This window comes from Pelophylax lessonae (assembly GCF_965119305.1).
Source record: "Pelophylax lessonae genome assembly, chromosome: 9".
Lineage (NCBI taxonomy): Eukaryota > Metazoa > Chordata > Amphibia > Anura > Ranidae > Pelophylax > Pelophylax lessonae.
Window position 1 is genome coordinate 5,456,157 of NC_138776.1, and position 16,213 is coordinate 5,472,369.

The 16,213-nt window shown below is 46.3% G+C and overlaps 2 protein-coding genes across 2 annotated transcripts in view; one reads left to right on the forward strand and one right to left on the reverse strand.

Moving 5' to 3' along the window:
- Positions 1 to 16,213, reverse strand: part of LOC309563528 (C3a anaphylatoxin chemotactic receptor-like) — a gene marked incomplete at its 5' end in the record, with an annotated part of 113,001 nt that overhangs the window by 66,963 nt on the left and 29,825 nt on the right. The window lies entirely within an intron of this gene.
- LOC309563524 (C3a anaphylatoxin chemotactic receptor-like) lies at positions 7,005 to 8,169 on the forward strand. Its single transcript, XM_082267976.1, has one exon. It carries the CDS (start codon positions 7,010 to 7,012, stop codon positions 7,967 to 7,969), a length of 960 nt encoding a protein of 319 aa, XP_082124102.1. The 5' UTR covers positions 7,005 to 7,009; the 3' UTR covers positions 7,970 to 8,169.

Genomic DNA, 16,213 nt, shown 5'->3' on the forward strand with positions numbered 1-16,213 from the left:
CCCATCCACTATCACAGGAACTCCATCTTTTGTATGTTGAGGGCAGAGGCCAACCGCACTCTTCTCTGTTGCCAACTCTTCTGCTGGGTGTGGAAGCTTTACTTCATCAGCTTGTTGCTGGGGCAAGGGGCCAATTTCCCCAGTTTTCTGGAACTCTGTAGCTTTTGCAGGTGCAGGGCATGGGCTGGTGGCACTTGGGCTCAGTGACAACACTTTGGCAGGTGACTTATCATCCATTAAATCCTCAGATGAAAAGTCAGTTACACTGTTATCCTTGGTTGGGAAATGAAGATGGCTTCTTCTTCTCCCATACCTTTATCCAGACGCATTCCTCCATCCACGCTCATCCTGTGCAGAAACAGGTTCGTCCAGGTGAGTCAGCACTTGCACCCGCCATAAGACCTCCGCATCCAAGACCGTGGGTGCAGGTGAGCAAAGCACACTTTTACTGTGCCATATGGTCGATTCTTCTGGATATTCCCAGGCAAGGGAAGCCCAGCCCTGGCGCTGAGCAGAGTCTAGCAGCTGTCTGTAGGCAATCTCCAGCTCCCATTCCTGAATGGTCAGAAACTCCATATCTTCCAGTGCCCAGAGCACTTCCAAGATGTTCAGTATCCTTTCTCTGTAATCCATAATTTCCTCTAACCGCAACTCCCAATCGTTCCTAATGTTAGGGTCCCCTGACAGCTTCCCGTACAACAGTCCATAGCCACCGTAGCCAAGGCCGTCTGTTGGGCTGTCATCCGCTATCCAAGGGCATGTTTGAGATACATGCCACTGGAGGGCTCTATAGCTCTCTTCCAACCGCATCTCTGCCCAGACCATCCTGCTTAACTCAGCTGTCTGCTCCTTGTGCGGTGTATCTCCCAAAAACAGCTCCCGCAATACATACTGCGACCAGTACCTTTTCTGGCTGGAGGGGAGAATTATTCCCTGGTGGCTCTGCTCACGGGCTAGCATTTCCTTCCATAGATCCAAGCGCACAGAATCATGCCATCCTAGCAGGACCTGCTCTGACACTGGTCCCCTGTGCTGGATCTGCATCTCTCGCAACCTCCTTTACGAATTACTCTTCCATGGCGACGTTGCACTGATGTTAGCTCGCTCAATAATGTTACCGGTGTCTCCGAGCTGCTTCTCCTCACACTAGGATGCCATCCCACCACTTGCCACCAATGTAACGGATCAACCGGCACCCCGAACGGGTACCTCCGTTGACAGATGCTCCTAGTGCTTCCCGAGGGCTCCAAGCACTCCACCAGTCACCGTAACCACTTCAGACCCCATGAACCGCCGCAGCTTAGTTAGGGCCTCACCGTCTCCTGCCCACCCTGTACCTACAACAAGGCTTCAGGTTTCTGTGGGTGAACCTCTTATTCCCCAGAGAGTGCAGCAGAACAAGCTCTTACACAAGCTCTTACTAGAGCTTAGTGATTATCCAAGGGAGTATGGAGGACATAGTAATCCCTTGTAGCCGATTCCCCCAATAAGGGACAGGACTCTAGATTGAGGGTGAACTATAACTCTTTATTGAACAAGAAACAGACTTTTATACAGTTTTTCCCCCACAAGGTTACCGCCCAGGTGGACCTTGTTGAGAACAGGCCTTGACATTCACAATCCAATGAAAACAGAGTTTTACACTCCCATACAGTGTACACATATGCATCCCATAATAAGTTTATCTTAAGACAGACAGAACAAGAGAGGTCATTACCATTTAACAATGAGACAGGTAAACTTTAACACAATACACATTCCATGGCATGCAGGGACATGGAATACACACATTATCTAGGAGTCAGACTTCATGGCAATTGTCTATAACAGTCTAAGTCTCCCAGTGTAAAATAGGATTAAATCTTCATATTTCTATATGAAGATATTGCTGACAAATATTGCTGTCCCATCTGAAGCAATTCAAACCATTAAGTATCTGCTCGTTCGCAGTCCGCCGATTTTGCAAACATATGGCGTTGTTCGCGGCGGCCATATTAGTTTACATTGGGGAGAACTTTGACCCATGACACAGCCATCAGGTTGAACAGGACAGCCAATTGAGACATTTCAGCACATGGACATACCCCCTACCTTATAAATAGACCTGACCTGGCGGCCATTTCACATTCTGCTTTTTGTCAGTGTAGGGAGAGGTTGGCTGTGTGCAGCAGGGACAGATTGTCAGTGACACAAATCGCTCTGTTAAGGTCCACAAAAGTCCTTTTAAGGACTAGGTGTACTATTCTATAGAAAGCATATTATAGTGGATTTGTATTGTGCACTGTGCAGCATTGTGACTGGTGTGGTGAGCGTTTCTGCAGCAATACTACAAACAGTGACAAAAGCACTTTTAAAAAGTATTATAACTGGTGTGATAGACCAGTGGTTCCCCCTAAATGACAGATTGAAGCGGGGTGTTATCTGAGTATACTTTTATAAGTGTATTTTTGTCCTGCAAAAAGATTGCCTCTTTTGCTGCATTAACTCTGCTACACACAGTGCCAAACTTACTGGCCAATTTTTTGTACAACTGGTGTGATAGACCAGTGGCCCCCCAATACCACAGATTGAAGCGGCGTGTTATATACCTTGTTCCACATATACTGTGCTTCTCTAGAGACTTTTGTCACAGGGTCATTTAAAAAAATTACAGGCAGAGGAAGAGGCAGGCCCTTACACAGGGGTGGTAGGGGTAGGGCAGGAGCAGTAGGCCGGAGCCAAAGTGTGAAGTTTCAGAAGGTGCGTTCGATTACGTCAAAGTGGCTCACTCAGCCTTCCTCTTCTGCACCCTCTTCATCCTCACTATCTGCACCCTCTTCACTCTCTGCTGTGTGCACCCCCAAAGACACCACCACCAACACCACCACCACCACCACCACCATATACCCTCCGCTTGAGTCTTGAGTCACTGGACTTATGTTCCAATCCATCACAGTGGCTACTCATGCGCGACGCATGCAGACTTCTGCGGCCATTTGATTAGATCACCAAACTGGTCAGTCACGGCCAGGGCGCCATCAGTGACATCGTACCTTACGCCTTCTTTCTGGAGCGTGCATTGCGTTGTGTCATTGATCAAGCCATCGAGGAGCAGGAGCAGGAAGATGAGGAAGTTGCAATGTTGGATGAATTCCCAGGGGGTGCTACTCCATCTGAGACAAGTCAACAACAGGAGTCTGAAGAGGAGACAGAGGAGGATGGTGCCGGGGCGGATGAGGAGGAGCAAAAAGAGCATGCTTTAAACCTTTCTGGGATCCCTGGTGTTGTCCGTGGATGGGGGGAGGAGAACGAGGACAACATTATCCTGGATGATGAGCTGGAGAAAGGCCACTACACCACTTCCAGTTTAGTGCGAATGGGGGCCTTCATGGTACAGTGTTTTAATGGGGACCCCCGTATAAAAAGCATAAAGGGCAAGGACCAGTACTGGGTGGCAACGTACTTAGACCCCCGGAACAAACAAAAAATGGCGGAAATGTTACCACCATCACAGAGGGCCATCAGAATGCAGCACTTCCAGGCCCTGCTGCGAGAAATGCTGCATTCCGCTTTTGCGTGTGCTGGCAGATGAATTTCCAGTCACAGAGAAACAGTTGCGGGTAGCAATCCAACAGCGCCTGCAAGAAGAGGGCGGTTTGAAGATGTGTTGGTCACTTCTGATATGAGATCCTTCTTTCAGCAGACCCATCGACAGCTGTACTCCGGATCCAGCATCAGGGAACGCCTAGACCGACAGGTGTCCGACTACATTGGGTTAACGGCCGATGTGGACGCACTGAGGAGCAATGAACCCCTGGACTACTGGGTGGGCAGGCTTGACCTCTGGCCAGAGCTTGCACAATTTGCAATGGAACTGTTGGCTTGCCACCTGTCCAGTGTCCTGTTAGAAAGGACGTTCAGCGCAGCAGGGGGGATTGTGACCGATAAGCACACTCGCCTAGCCTGTTGACTACCTCACATTTATAAAAATGAAGGAGGCATGGATCTCTGAGGAATTCAACACATGTGACCAGTAGACCATGTTTGATTACAATTCCTCATGACAGGCCACAAATATCCGCCAGACCACCATCCACCCACAACAATTCATGGTCCTTGAAAATAAAATGTAAAAAATGCAATCTCTCCTCAGCAAAACTAAATCAGCATTATTCACATTCAGCAGCACTGAATGTGAATAATGCTGTTTTATTTTTGCTGAGGAGAGATTGCATTTTTTACATTTTATTTTCATGCTATTCTTTACAGTTGCTGCTACTGCTATTTTTATATAATTTTATCAGATATATTTAATATCATCTTTTGGAATTTCTGAGACCACTAGCGCTGGGCGGGTGATTGCAGATTTTATCTTCAAACACTGTTTTGGTCACAAATTCCTGGTCCTTGTCTTCGGTAAATACAGCGGCATGAAAGGCATTTCATGTCCATTCAATGCCTAATTTTTGGGGCCTTTCATTGCCAACAATTATTTTTTCTGTCAATGCCTAATGTACCTTCAGCCACAGAATACAACGTTCTTAGCTGTCAGGTAAACCCATGTGGGCTCATTTTTGGGGCCTGTACTGGCCGACACTTACTTCTGTATCCTGTGAATGCCTAATGTACTTTCAACCACAGAATACAACGTTCTTAGCTGTCAGGTAAACCCATGTGGGCTAATTTTGGGGTCTGGAATGGCCGACACTTACTTCTTTATCCTGTGAATGCCTAATTTTTCAGACTGAAATTGAAAATCAATGGGTCTGTAAACGTTCCCCCAAATTGTGGAATGGATGCGGACCCATTTTACAGATGTGTGAATGGACCCTAATTGTATTAGACATGTATTTACCGGCTGCTGTCAGTTCTGGCTGATTTAGAAAAAAAAATACATTTTGTTGCTGTAAAAAAATAAATAAATTTAGGGCAACTTTTCCAATTGCAATATTTCTGTTATGACATTGTCCATGTGCTGGGACTATTTGTGCACAGCTAGTAAGTATTTTGTGGCTGCAAATAGGATCTAAAAGTTTTTAAAGTTCACCTCCTGTTAAAGTCAATGGGGCCCGCCACGAACTTGCTGTTCGCGAACATTTGAGAAAGTTTGCGGCTAACGTTCGCGAACCGTCCCGGCCGATGTTCGTCCATCACTAATGGTGAATCCTGTCACAGTTACTCAGTGCCATATCTAAAAAAAAATGGCCTAGTAATGAAGTAGGGTAAACTTTCCACGGCTGAAATGGTTAATAATTATAATAATATTTTTTAACACCTTTAACATTTATTTACAAGTTTCACATTGAAAAAAGAGCAAAAAAATTAAAAAATAAATAAATGTGATTAATTTGTAAATAACTTTTCAATGCTTTGTACCTTTGCTGACAGCTAAAGTGTAAACAAAGCATTTGCGGTAGGTATCGGTAATTGGTATGAGGAAGTACTAAAGAAAAGTATCGGTACTCGCAAAAAAGAAAAATGGTATTGGTGCAACCCATAGATACAATGTATTTTTTTCTCAAGTCAGAAAATAATCACTGTAATAGCCAACTACAGGCTATCACAGTGATCATGTGATCAGGAGCCGTTCCTCCCGATCAGATGTTGGTGACAGCTCGGTCTCTTTGCTGGAAGCACGCTTTTCAGTGCATTTCCAGCACAAGCGCCAGTGCAGATACACTACATTGCCAAAAGTATCGGGACGCCTGCCTTTACACACACATGACCTTTAATGGCATCCCAGTCTTAGTCCGTAGGGTTCAATATTGAGTTGGCCCACCCTTTGCAGCTATAACAGCTTCAACTCTTCTGGGAAGGCTGTCCACAAGGTTTAGGAGTGTGTCTATGGGAATGTTTGACCATTCTTCCAGAAGCACATTTGTGAAGTCAGGCACTGATGTGGACGAGGAGGCCCTGCTCGCAGTCTCCCTTTAATTCATCCTAAAGGTATTCTATTGGGTTGAGGTCGGGACTCTGTGCAGGCCAGTCAAGTTCCTCCACCCCAAACTCGCTCATCTATGTCTTTATGGAATTTGCTTTGTACACTGGTGCACAGTCATGTTGGAACAGGAAGGGGCCATCCCCAAACTCTTCCCACAATGTTAGGAGCATGAAATTGTCCAAAATGTCTTGGTAAGCTGACGCCTTAAGAGTTTCCTTCACTGGATTTAAGGGGGAAAGCCCAACCCCTGAAATACAACCCCACGCCATAATCCCCCCCTCCACCAAATGATTTGGACCAGTGAACAAAGCAAGGTCCGTAAAGACATGGATGAGCAAGTTTGGGGTGGAAGAACTTGACTGTCCGGACCTCAACCTGATAGAACACCTTTGGGATGAATTAGAGGGAGAACTGCTACCAGGCCTTCTTGCCCACATCAGTGCCTGACCTCACAAATTTGTTTCTGGAAGAATGGTCAAAAATTCCCATAGACACACTCCTAAACCTTGTGGACAGCCTTCCCAAAAGAGTTGAAGCTGTTATAGCTGCAAAGGGTGGGCCAACTCAATATTGAACCCTACGGACTAAGACTGGGATGCCATTAAAGTTCATATGCATGTAAAAGGCAGGAGTCCCAATACTTTTGATAATATAGTGTATATGTATGTGGCACCTCAGAAGAAGGCTCATCTCTGTGACACCACCATAAATGGGTCCAACACGGGTACTCTTGCCCCCCTTTCCCTCCACACCACCCATTTTTTCCCACTCTACACCTTTCTACTACTTCACTCTTCACTTTATTTGTTCAGATCTGCAAATATATCCAACTTTTCTTTCACCAATATGAATATTCATCAGAAAATGCATCGTGTTATCTACATCATGTCATCTAGCAGTGGTAAACGATGATGCCACATGTCATATTTACATTTCAGCTTTTTCTGTTACTACAGGAAAGAAAATGCGTTGATGCTGATCTGTGGCTGTGAATGTGCGACTTCTTATATATCTGATGCTTAAAATGATAGAAACAGACAAATGATCAGACATACCCAGTAACTGTCAACTCCTTTATATTGAAGCAAGATGTCAAATTTCAGCGATCCGACGGGACCAAACATCTTTTACAACCATGAGCACATGTTCACCATCCTGGTTTTAACTTTCACCACCCTCGTGGGTGTCCCCGGCAATGCTCTGGTGCTTTGGGTTACTGGAGTGAAGATGGAGCGGACCGTGACCACCATTTGGTTTGGGAACCTTGCTCTGGCCGACATCATCTGCTGCTTGTGTCTTCCATTCAGTGTAGCGCAGTACTTCTACCCAGAATGGCTGTATGGTCCTGCCCTCTGCAAGATGTTACCCTTCATCGTTATCCTTAACATGTATACCAGTGTCTTCACCCTGGTGGCTATCAGCGTTGACCGATGGATTCTGGTTGTCCAACCTGTGTGGGCCCGAAATCACCGAAGAGTACGCACGGCGTGGATGATATGCTTGGCTATTTGGATGATGTCTTCTGCGATGAGTCTGCCTGCCGCCATCTACCAGACAACTGACACTTTCAATAACATGACCTATTGCTTTTCAGGAGATCATAACATATTTGCCGTCACTTTTACACATCTAACCTTTGGATTTCTGATTCCTCTTATAACCATTTCTGCCTGTTACATCTCTCTGGCTATTAAAGCATACAGCATCAGATCTTTAAATGTAGGCAGAAAAACCATCAAGGTGGCGTTAGGCATTGTAGTTGCATTTTTCATCACCTGGGCCCCCTACCACATCATGGGGGTGGTCTTGTTATTCTTTGACAATGGCCTAGTTGAAACCCTGGACCTTCTCTCTCAGTCTCTGGCCCAGTTCAATAGCTGTATCAACCCAATACTCTACGTCTTCATTGGGAAAGATATGAAGAAAAGAGTGAGACAGTCTGTTCGTGAGCTCTTGGAAAGTGTGTTTCGTGAAGACTTGTCAACCTTGAGTATCTTGTCTTGTGGCAGGAGGCAGACCGAAGAGGACACACCTCTAGAGGAGCTTTAAAAGTAACGGGCTTAGGCTCTGATCTTCCAACTGTTCTAAATACTGTACTGGTAATGTAGGCTCATTTACCATATGATTTGGGAATGCCCCTGTATTAGAGCTTATTGGTCTGAGATCACTAACCTCAGTAGCACAACCGTCCAAATCCCTAATATTTGTATTCTTTACGTACGGATATGTTGAAGAGGATACTCTTTCTATAAGGCTGAAAATACTTCTATGTAAAACTATACTTTTAACTAGGGATCGACCGATTATCTGCAAAGCCATTATATCGAGGGCCGATATGCACTTTCCCGGATATATCGAAATCGCCCCCTGAGGTTACCAATATTGCCGATATTTGGGGAAAGTACTTGTACCGGAGGGATGCCTGCAGCTAGAGGCATCACCCCGGTACCGGCGTCCATAGCCAAAGGTTGGCTGTCTTGTAATGACAACCGATACGGCTGAGAAGCCACTCAGCTGTCATTACAAGGAGTGGGAGGGGATGTCCCCCACCTCCAACTGTCTTCCAAGGCTCGCCCTGGTCTCCCGTCCCACCGGGAGACCCAGACCAGTTTCCCCAGGCACTCGGCTAAAGAAGTGTAGTCTTTTATAAACATATATTAGAGGGAGCGGAGGGAGCATGGGAGGAGCTGGAGTGCAGAAGGCTGGAGGGGCGGAATTCATTTCAGCTGGGGAGGAGCTTGATTGCAGATGGCTAGAGAGGCGGAGTTCCGATCAGAGCCGAGTGCCTGGTTTTGGCACAACACCGGGCAACCAGCCTGCACGGCCGCTGTCCTCGGGAGGGCACCACCGAAGACCCGATCAAAGCCGCATTCGGCTCTGATCGGGCCTCCATGTAAAAACCCGGAAGTAATGTCATGACATCACTTCCGGGTACTCGGCGCCAGATTAAAAAAAATGACAGCATTCAAAAAAGCCAAACTTGGAGTTTTGAATGCTTTTAAGTGCTAAAAATAAAAAAATATATATATATTTTTTTAATGTATGAAAATATCCTCCAATATCGGCCGATACCGATATTCAATGGCCCAAATATCGGTATGAGCAACGAAAAACCGATATCAGTCAATCACTACTGTTAACCTGGGAGTCCTCAACTCCTCCCTCCCTATAATTTTGGCTTACTTTGATAAATACGGCTCTCCCTATGTATAAATTGACCCATGAAGCAAGAGGTTGCCCTAAGAGATTCACCAAAATCTGGTCCCCCTGGCTGGAATCTCAAAATGCGGTTGCTCCAGAATAAGTCTTGGTTTTATTATATTTCTGCCTATATACTGATAATTGCTAAAAGATTTGTCATGCAGAATTGAAAGTTTTTTTCTTGTCCTTTGTTTCTTACTTTATGACAAGCTCTGTGACCAACCGAACGTCTCTTTTTGTTTGTTTTGTGACCGAGCTGCGTCTCGGAGCTTTGCCTGGTTTTGCAAGCTGTGTTTTGCCTTAATTAAGCTTTAGTTTTGGCTGTAATGTTTACTAAAGTTTAAAAAACATATTCTTAAAAAAATAAAAAGTCGTGAGCCGGGGTGAGACGCCAACCTATGGCAGTAATAATACAGGCCAATAAACGAGGCTTCCTCTCAAATGCAATGAATGTGGAATCCAGTTTTTATTTTATAGTCCTATAAGTCATTGTGCAAAGATTTTTACCAATATGAGTTCAAAACCTTTTTTTTTTATGTCGCCATCCACATGATATAATCATACTTGCCAACTGTCCCGTTTTTCCCGGGACAATGCCGGCAAATAGGAGCCTGTCCCGGGTGATTTACATTGTCCCTGTTAATCAGGGACAATGTAAATCATTTAAAAAAAAATATATATATATTTTTTATTTTGTGCCACACAGTGTCGCTCTCACCCCAGCTAGGTGCTGTAGTTCTGGCAGCAGGTTGTCTCTCTCTCTCTGTGCCCGCTCACTCTTCCCGCCTGTCGAAAATTTAACATGTCACCGAAGGCAGGGTGTCAGCATGGTGCACTTTCCAAAATCCGCCAGCAGGGGGAGGAAGAGCACCTTCCGACAAGCTGGAGACCTCACACTCCATTAATTACTACTATCAATAATGTTTTTTTATAGATATAATTTATAGATCTTATAGAAATTATAGAACTTATGCTCTAGATAAATGTGTGTACATATCAGTGTATGTGTATATGTGTGCATATATATATATATATATTGCTCAAAAAAAAATAAATGGGAAAAATCTCATGCTGGATATCTATACTGGTATGGACTCTATAATATGTTAGGATGGTATGGACTGGGTAATGTGTTAGGATCTATACCGGTATGGACTGGGTAATGTGTTAGGATCTATACTGGTATGGACTGGGGAATGTGTTAGGATCTATACTGGTATGGACTGGGTAATGTGTTAGAATCTATACTGGTGTGGACTGGGTAATGTGTTAGGATCTATACTGGTATGGACTGGGTAATGTGTTAGGATCTATACTGGTATGGACTGGGGAATGTGTTAGGATCTATACCGGTATGGACTGGGTATTGTGTTAGGATCTATACTGGTATGGACTGGGTAATGTGTTAGGATCTATACCGGTATGGACTGGGTAATGTGTTAGGATCTATACTGGTATGGACTGGGGAATGTGTTAGGATCTATACCGGTATGGACTGGGTAATGTGTTAGGATCTATACTGGTATGGACTGGGGAATGTGTTAGGATCTATACTGGTATGGACTGGGTAATGTGTTAGGAAGGAAAGGATGCCACATTGTTTTATGTAAATGAAAATGATCACCCTACAGAGGGCTGAATTCAAAGACAGGTGAATAAAGTGTGAAATGTGCTCAGGTGTGACCATACAAAAAATTGTTACCTCCTTAAACTGTTACTAAACCCAGGACTCTGCAGTCACTATATCTGATCCCCCCAGGACTCTGCATTCACTATATCTGATCCCCCCAGGACTCTGCATTCACTATATCTGATCTCCCCAGGACTCTGCATTCACTATATCTGATCTCCCCAGGACTCTGCATTCACTATATCTGATCTCCCCCCCCAGGACTCTGCATTCACTATATCCGATCTCCCCAGGACTCTGCATTCACTATATCTGATCCCCCCAGGACTCTGCATTCACTATATCTGATCTCCCCAGGACTCTGCATTCACTATATCTGATCTCCCCAGGACTCTGCATTCACTATATCTGATCTCCCCCCCCCAGGACTCTGCATTCACTATATCCGATCTCCCCAGGACTCTGCATTCACTATATCTGATCCCCCCCCCCCCCAGGACTCTGCATTCACTATATCTGATCTACCAAGGACTCTGCATTCACTATATCTGATCTCCCCAGGGCTCTGCATTCACTATATCTGATCCCCCCCCCCAGGACTCTGCATTCACTATATCTGATCTCTCCAGGGCTCTGCATTCACTACATCTGATCCCCCCCCCCCAGGACTCTGCATTCACTATATCTGATCTACCCAGGACTCTGCATTCTTTATATCTGATCCCCCCCCCCCCCCCAGGACTCTGCATTCACTATATCTGATCTCCCCAGGACTCTGCATTCACTATATCTGATCTCCCCAGGGCTCTGCATTCACTATATCTGATCCCCCCCCCCCCCCAGGACTCTGCATTCACTATATCTGACCCCCCCCCCAGGACTCTGCATTCACTATATCTGATCTCCCCAGGGCTCTGCATTCACTATATCTGATCTCCCCAGGACTCTGCATTCACTATATCCGATCTCCCCAAGACTCTGCATTCACTATATCTGATCTCCCCAGGACTCTGCATTCACTATATCTGATCTCCCCAAGACTCTGCATTCACTATATCTGATCCCCCCAGGACTCTGCATTCACTATATCTGATCTCCCCAGGACTCTGCATTCACTATATCTGATCTCCCCAGGACTCTGCATTCACTATATCTGATCTCCCCAGGGCTCTGCATTCACTATATCTGATCTCCCCAGGACTCTGCATTCACTATATCTGATCCCCCCCCCCCCCCAGGACTCTGCATTCACTATATCTGACCCCCTCCCCAGGACTCTGCATTCACTATATCTGATCTCCCCAGGACTCTGCATTCACTATATCTGATCTCCCCAGGGCTCTGCATTCACTATATCTGATCTCCCCAGGACTCTGCATTCACTATATCTGATCTCCCCAGGGCTCTGCATTCACTATATCCGATCTCCCCAGGGCTCTGCATTCACTATATCTGATCTCCCCAGGACTCTGCATTCACTATATCTGATCTCCCCAGGACTCTGCATTCACTATATCTGATCTCCCCAGGACTCTGCATTCACTATATCCGATCTCCCCAGGGCTCTGCATTCACTATATCTGATCTCCCCAGGACTCTGCATTCACTATATCTGATCTCCCCAGGGCTCTGCATTCACTATATCTAATCTCCGCAGGACTCTGCACTCACTATATCTGATCCCCCCAGGACTCTGCATTCACTATATCTGATCCCCCCAGGACTCTGCATTCACTATATCTGATCTCCCCAGGACTCTGCATTCACTATATCTGATCTCCCCAGGATTCTGCATTCACTATATCCGATCTCCCCAGGACTCTGCATTCACTATATCTGATCTCCCCAGGATTCTGCATTCACTATATCCGATCTCCCCAGGATTCTGCATTCACTATATCCGATCCCCCCAGGACTCTGCATTCACTATATCTGATCTCCCTAGGACTCTGCATTCACTCTATCTGGTCCCCCCAGGACTCTGCATTCACTCTATCTGATCTCCCCAGGACTCTGCATTCACTCTATCTGATCTCCCCAGGACTCTGCATTCACTCTATCTGATCTCCCCAGGACTCTGCATTCACTTTATCCGATCTCCCCAGGACTCTGCACTCACTATATCTGATCTCCTCAGGACTCTGCATTCACTTTATCCGATCTCCCCAAGACTCTGCATTCACTATATCTGATCCCCCCAGGACTCTGCATTCACTATATCTGATCTCCCCAGGACTCTGCATTCACTCTATCTGATCTCCCCAGGACTCTGCATTCACTCTATCTGATCTCCCCAGGACTCTGCATTCACTTTATCCGATCTCCCCAGGACTCTGCATTCACTATATCTGATCTCCTCAGGACTCTGCATTCACTTTATCTGATCCCCCCAGGACTCTGCATTCACTATATCTGATCTCCCCAGGACTCTGCATTCACTATATCTGATCTCCCCAGGACTCTGCATTCACTATATCTGATCTCCCCAGGGCTCTGCATTCACTATATCTGATCTCCCCAGGACTCTGCATTCACTATATCTGATCCCCCCCCCCCCCCAGGACTCTGCATTCACTATATCTGACCCCCTCCCCAGGACTCTGCATTCACTATATCTGATCTCCCCAGGACTCTGCATTCACTATATCTGATCTCCCCAGGGCTCTGCATTCACTATATCTGATCTCCCCAGGGCTCTGCATTCACTATATCCGATCTCCCCAGGGCTCTGCATTCACTATATCTGATCTCCCCAGGACTCTGCATTCACTATATCTGATCTCCCCAGGACTCTGCATTCACTATATCTGATCTCCCCAGGGCTCTGCATTCACTATATCTAATCTCCGCAGGACTCTGCACTCACTATATCTGATCCCCCCAGGACTCTGCATTCACTATATCTGATCCCCCCAGGACTCTGCATTCACTATATCTGATCTCCCCAGGACTCTGCATTCACTATATCTGATCTCCCCAGGATTCTGCATTCACTATATCCGATCTCCCCAGGACTCTGCATTCACTATATCTGATCTCCCCAGGATTCTGCATTCACTATATCCGATCCCCCCAGGACTCTGCATTCACTATATCTGATCTCCCTAGGACTCTGCATTCACTCTATCTGGTCCCCCCAGGACTCTGCATTCACTCTATCTGATCTCCCCAGGACTCTGCATTCACTCTATCTGATCTCCCCAGGACTCTGCATTCACTCTATCTGATCTCCCCAGGACTCTGCATTCACTTTATCCGATCTCCCCAGGACTCTGCATTCACTATATCTGATCTCCTCAGGACTCTGCATTCACTTTATCCGATCTCCCCAAGACTCTGCATTCACTATATCTGATCCCCCCAGGACTCTGCATTCACTATATCTGATCTCCCCAGGACTCTGCATTCACTATATCCGATCCCCCCAGGACTCTGCATTCACTATATCTGATCTCCCTAGGACTCTGCATTCACTCTATCTGGTCCCCCCAGGACTCTGCATTCTCTATATCTGATCACCACAGGACTCTGCAGTCACTATATCTGATCTCCTCAGGACTCTGCATTCACTTTATCCGATCTCCCCAGGACTCTGCATTCACTATATCTGATCTCCTCAGGACTCTGCATTCACTTTATCCGATCTCCCCAAGACTCTGCATTCACTATATCTGATCCCCCCAGGACTCTGCATTCACTATATCTGATCTCCCCAGGACTCTGCATTCACTATATCTGATCTCCCCAGGACTCTGCATTCACTTTATCCGATCTCCCCAAGACTCTGCATTCACTATATCTGATCCCCCCAGGACTCTGCATTCACTATATCTGATCCCCCCAGGACTCTGCATTCACTATATCTGATCTCCCCAGGACTCTGCATTCACTATATCCGATCCCCCCAGGACTCTGCATTCACTATATCTGGTCTCTCCAGGGCTCTGCATTCACTATATCTGATCCCCCCCCCCCCCAGGACTCTGCATCCACTATATCTGATCTCCCCAGGACTCTGCATTCACTATATCTGATCTCCCCAGGACTCTACATTCACTATATCTGATCCCCCCCCCCAGGACTCTGCATTCACTATATCTGATCTACCAAGGACTCTGCATTCACTATATCTGATCTCCCCAGGACTCTGCATTCACTATATCTGATCTCCCCAGGGCTCTGCATTCACTATATCTGATCCCCCCCCCCCAGGACTCTGCATTCACTATATCTGATCTCCCCAGGGCTCTGCATTCACTACATCTGATCCCCCCCCCAGGACTCTGCATTCACTATATCTGATCTACCCAGGACTCTGCATTCACTATATCCGATCTCCCCAGGGCTCTGCATTCACTATATCTGATCTCCCCAGGACTCTGCATTCACTATATCTAACCCCCCCCCCCCAGGACTCTGCATTCACTATATCTGATCTCCCCATGACTCTGCATTCACTATATCTGATCTCCCCAGGACTCTGCATTCACTATATCTGATCTCCCCAGGACTCTGCATTCACTATATCTGATCTCCCCAGGACTCTGCATTCACTATATCTGATCCCCCCCCAGGACTCTGCATTCACTATATCTGATCTCCCCAGGACTCTGCATTCACTATATCTGATCTCTCCAGGACTCTGCATTCACTATATCTGATCTCCCCAGGACTCTGCATTCACTATATCCGATCTCCCCAGGACTCTGCATTCACTATATCTGATCTCCCCAGGACTCTGCATTCACTATATCTGATCCCCCCCCAGGACTCTGCATTCACTATATCTAATCTCCCCAGGACTCTGCATTCACTATATCCGATCTCTCCAGGGCTCTGCATTCACTATATCTGACCCCCCCCCCCCCCCCAGGACTCTGCATTCACTATATCTGATCTACCAAGGACTCTGCATTCACTATATCTGATCTCCCCATGACTCTGCATTCACTATATCTGATCCCCCCAGGACTCTGCATTCACTATATCTGATCTCCCCATGACTCTGCATTCACTATATCTGATCTCCCCAGGACTCTGCATTCACTATATCCGATCTCCCCAGGACTCTGCATTCACTATATCTGATCTCCCCAGGACTCTGCATTCACTATATCTGATCTCCCCAGGACTCTGCAGTCACTATATCTGATCTCCCCAGGACTCTGCATTCACTATATCTGATCCCCCCAGGACTCTGCATTCACTATATCTGATCTCCCCAGGACTCTGCATTCACTATATCTGATCTCCCCAGGACTCTGCATTCACTATATCTGATCTCCCCAGGACTCTGCATTCACTATATCTGATCTCCCCAGGACTCTGCATTCACTATATCCGATCTCCCCAGGGCTCTGCATTCACTATATCTGATCTCCCCAGGACTCTGCATTCACTATATCTAACCCCCCCCCCCCCAGGACTCTGCATTCACTATATCTGATCTACCAAGGACTCTG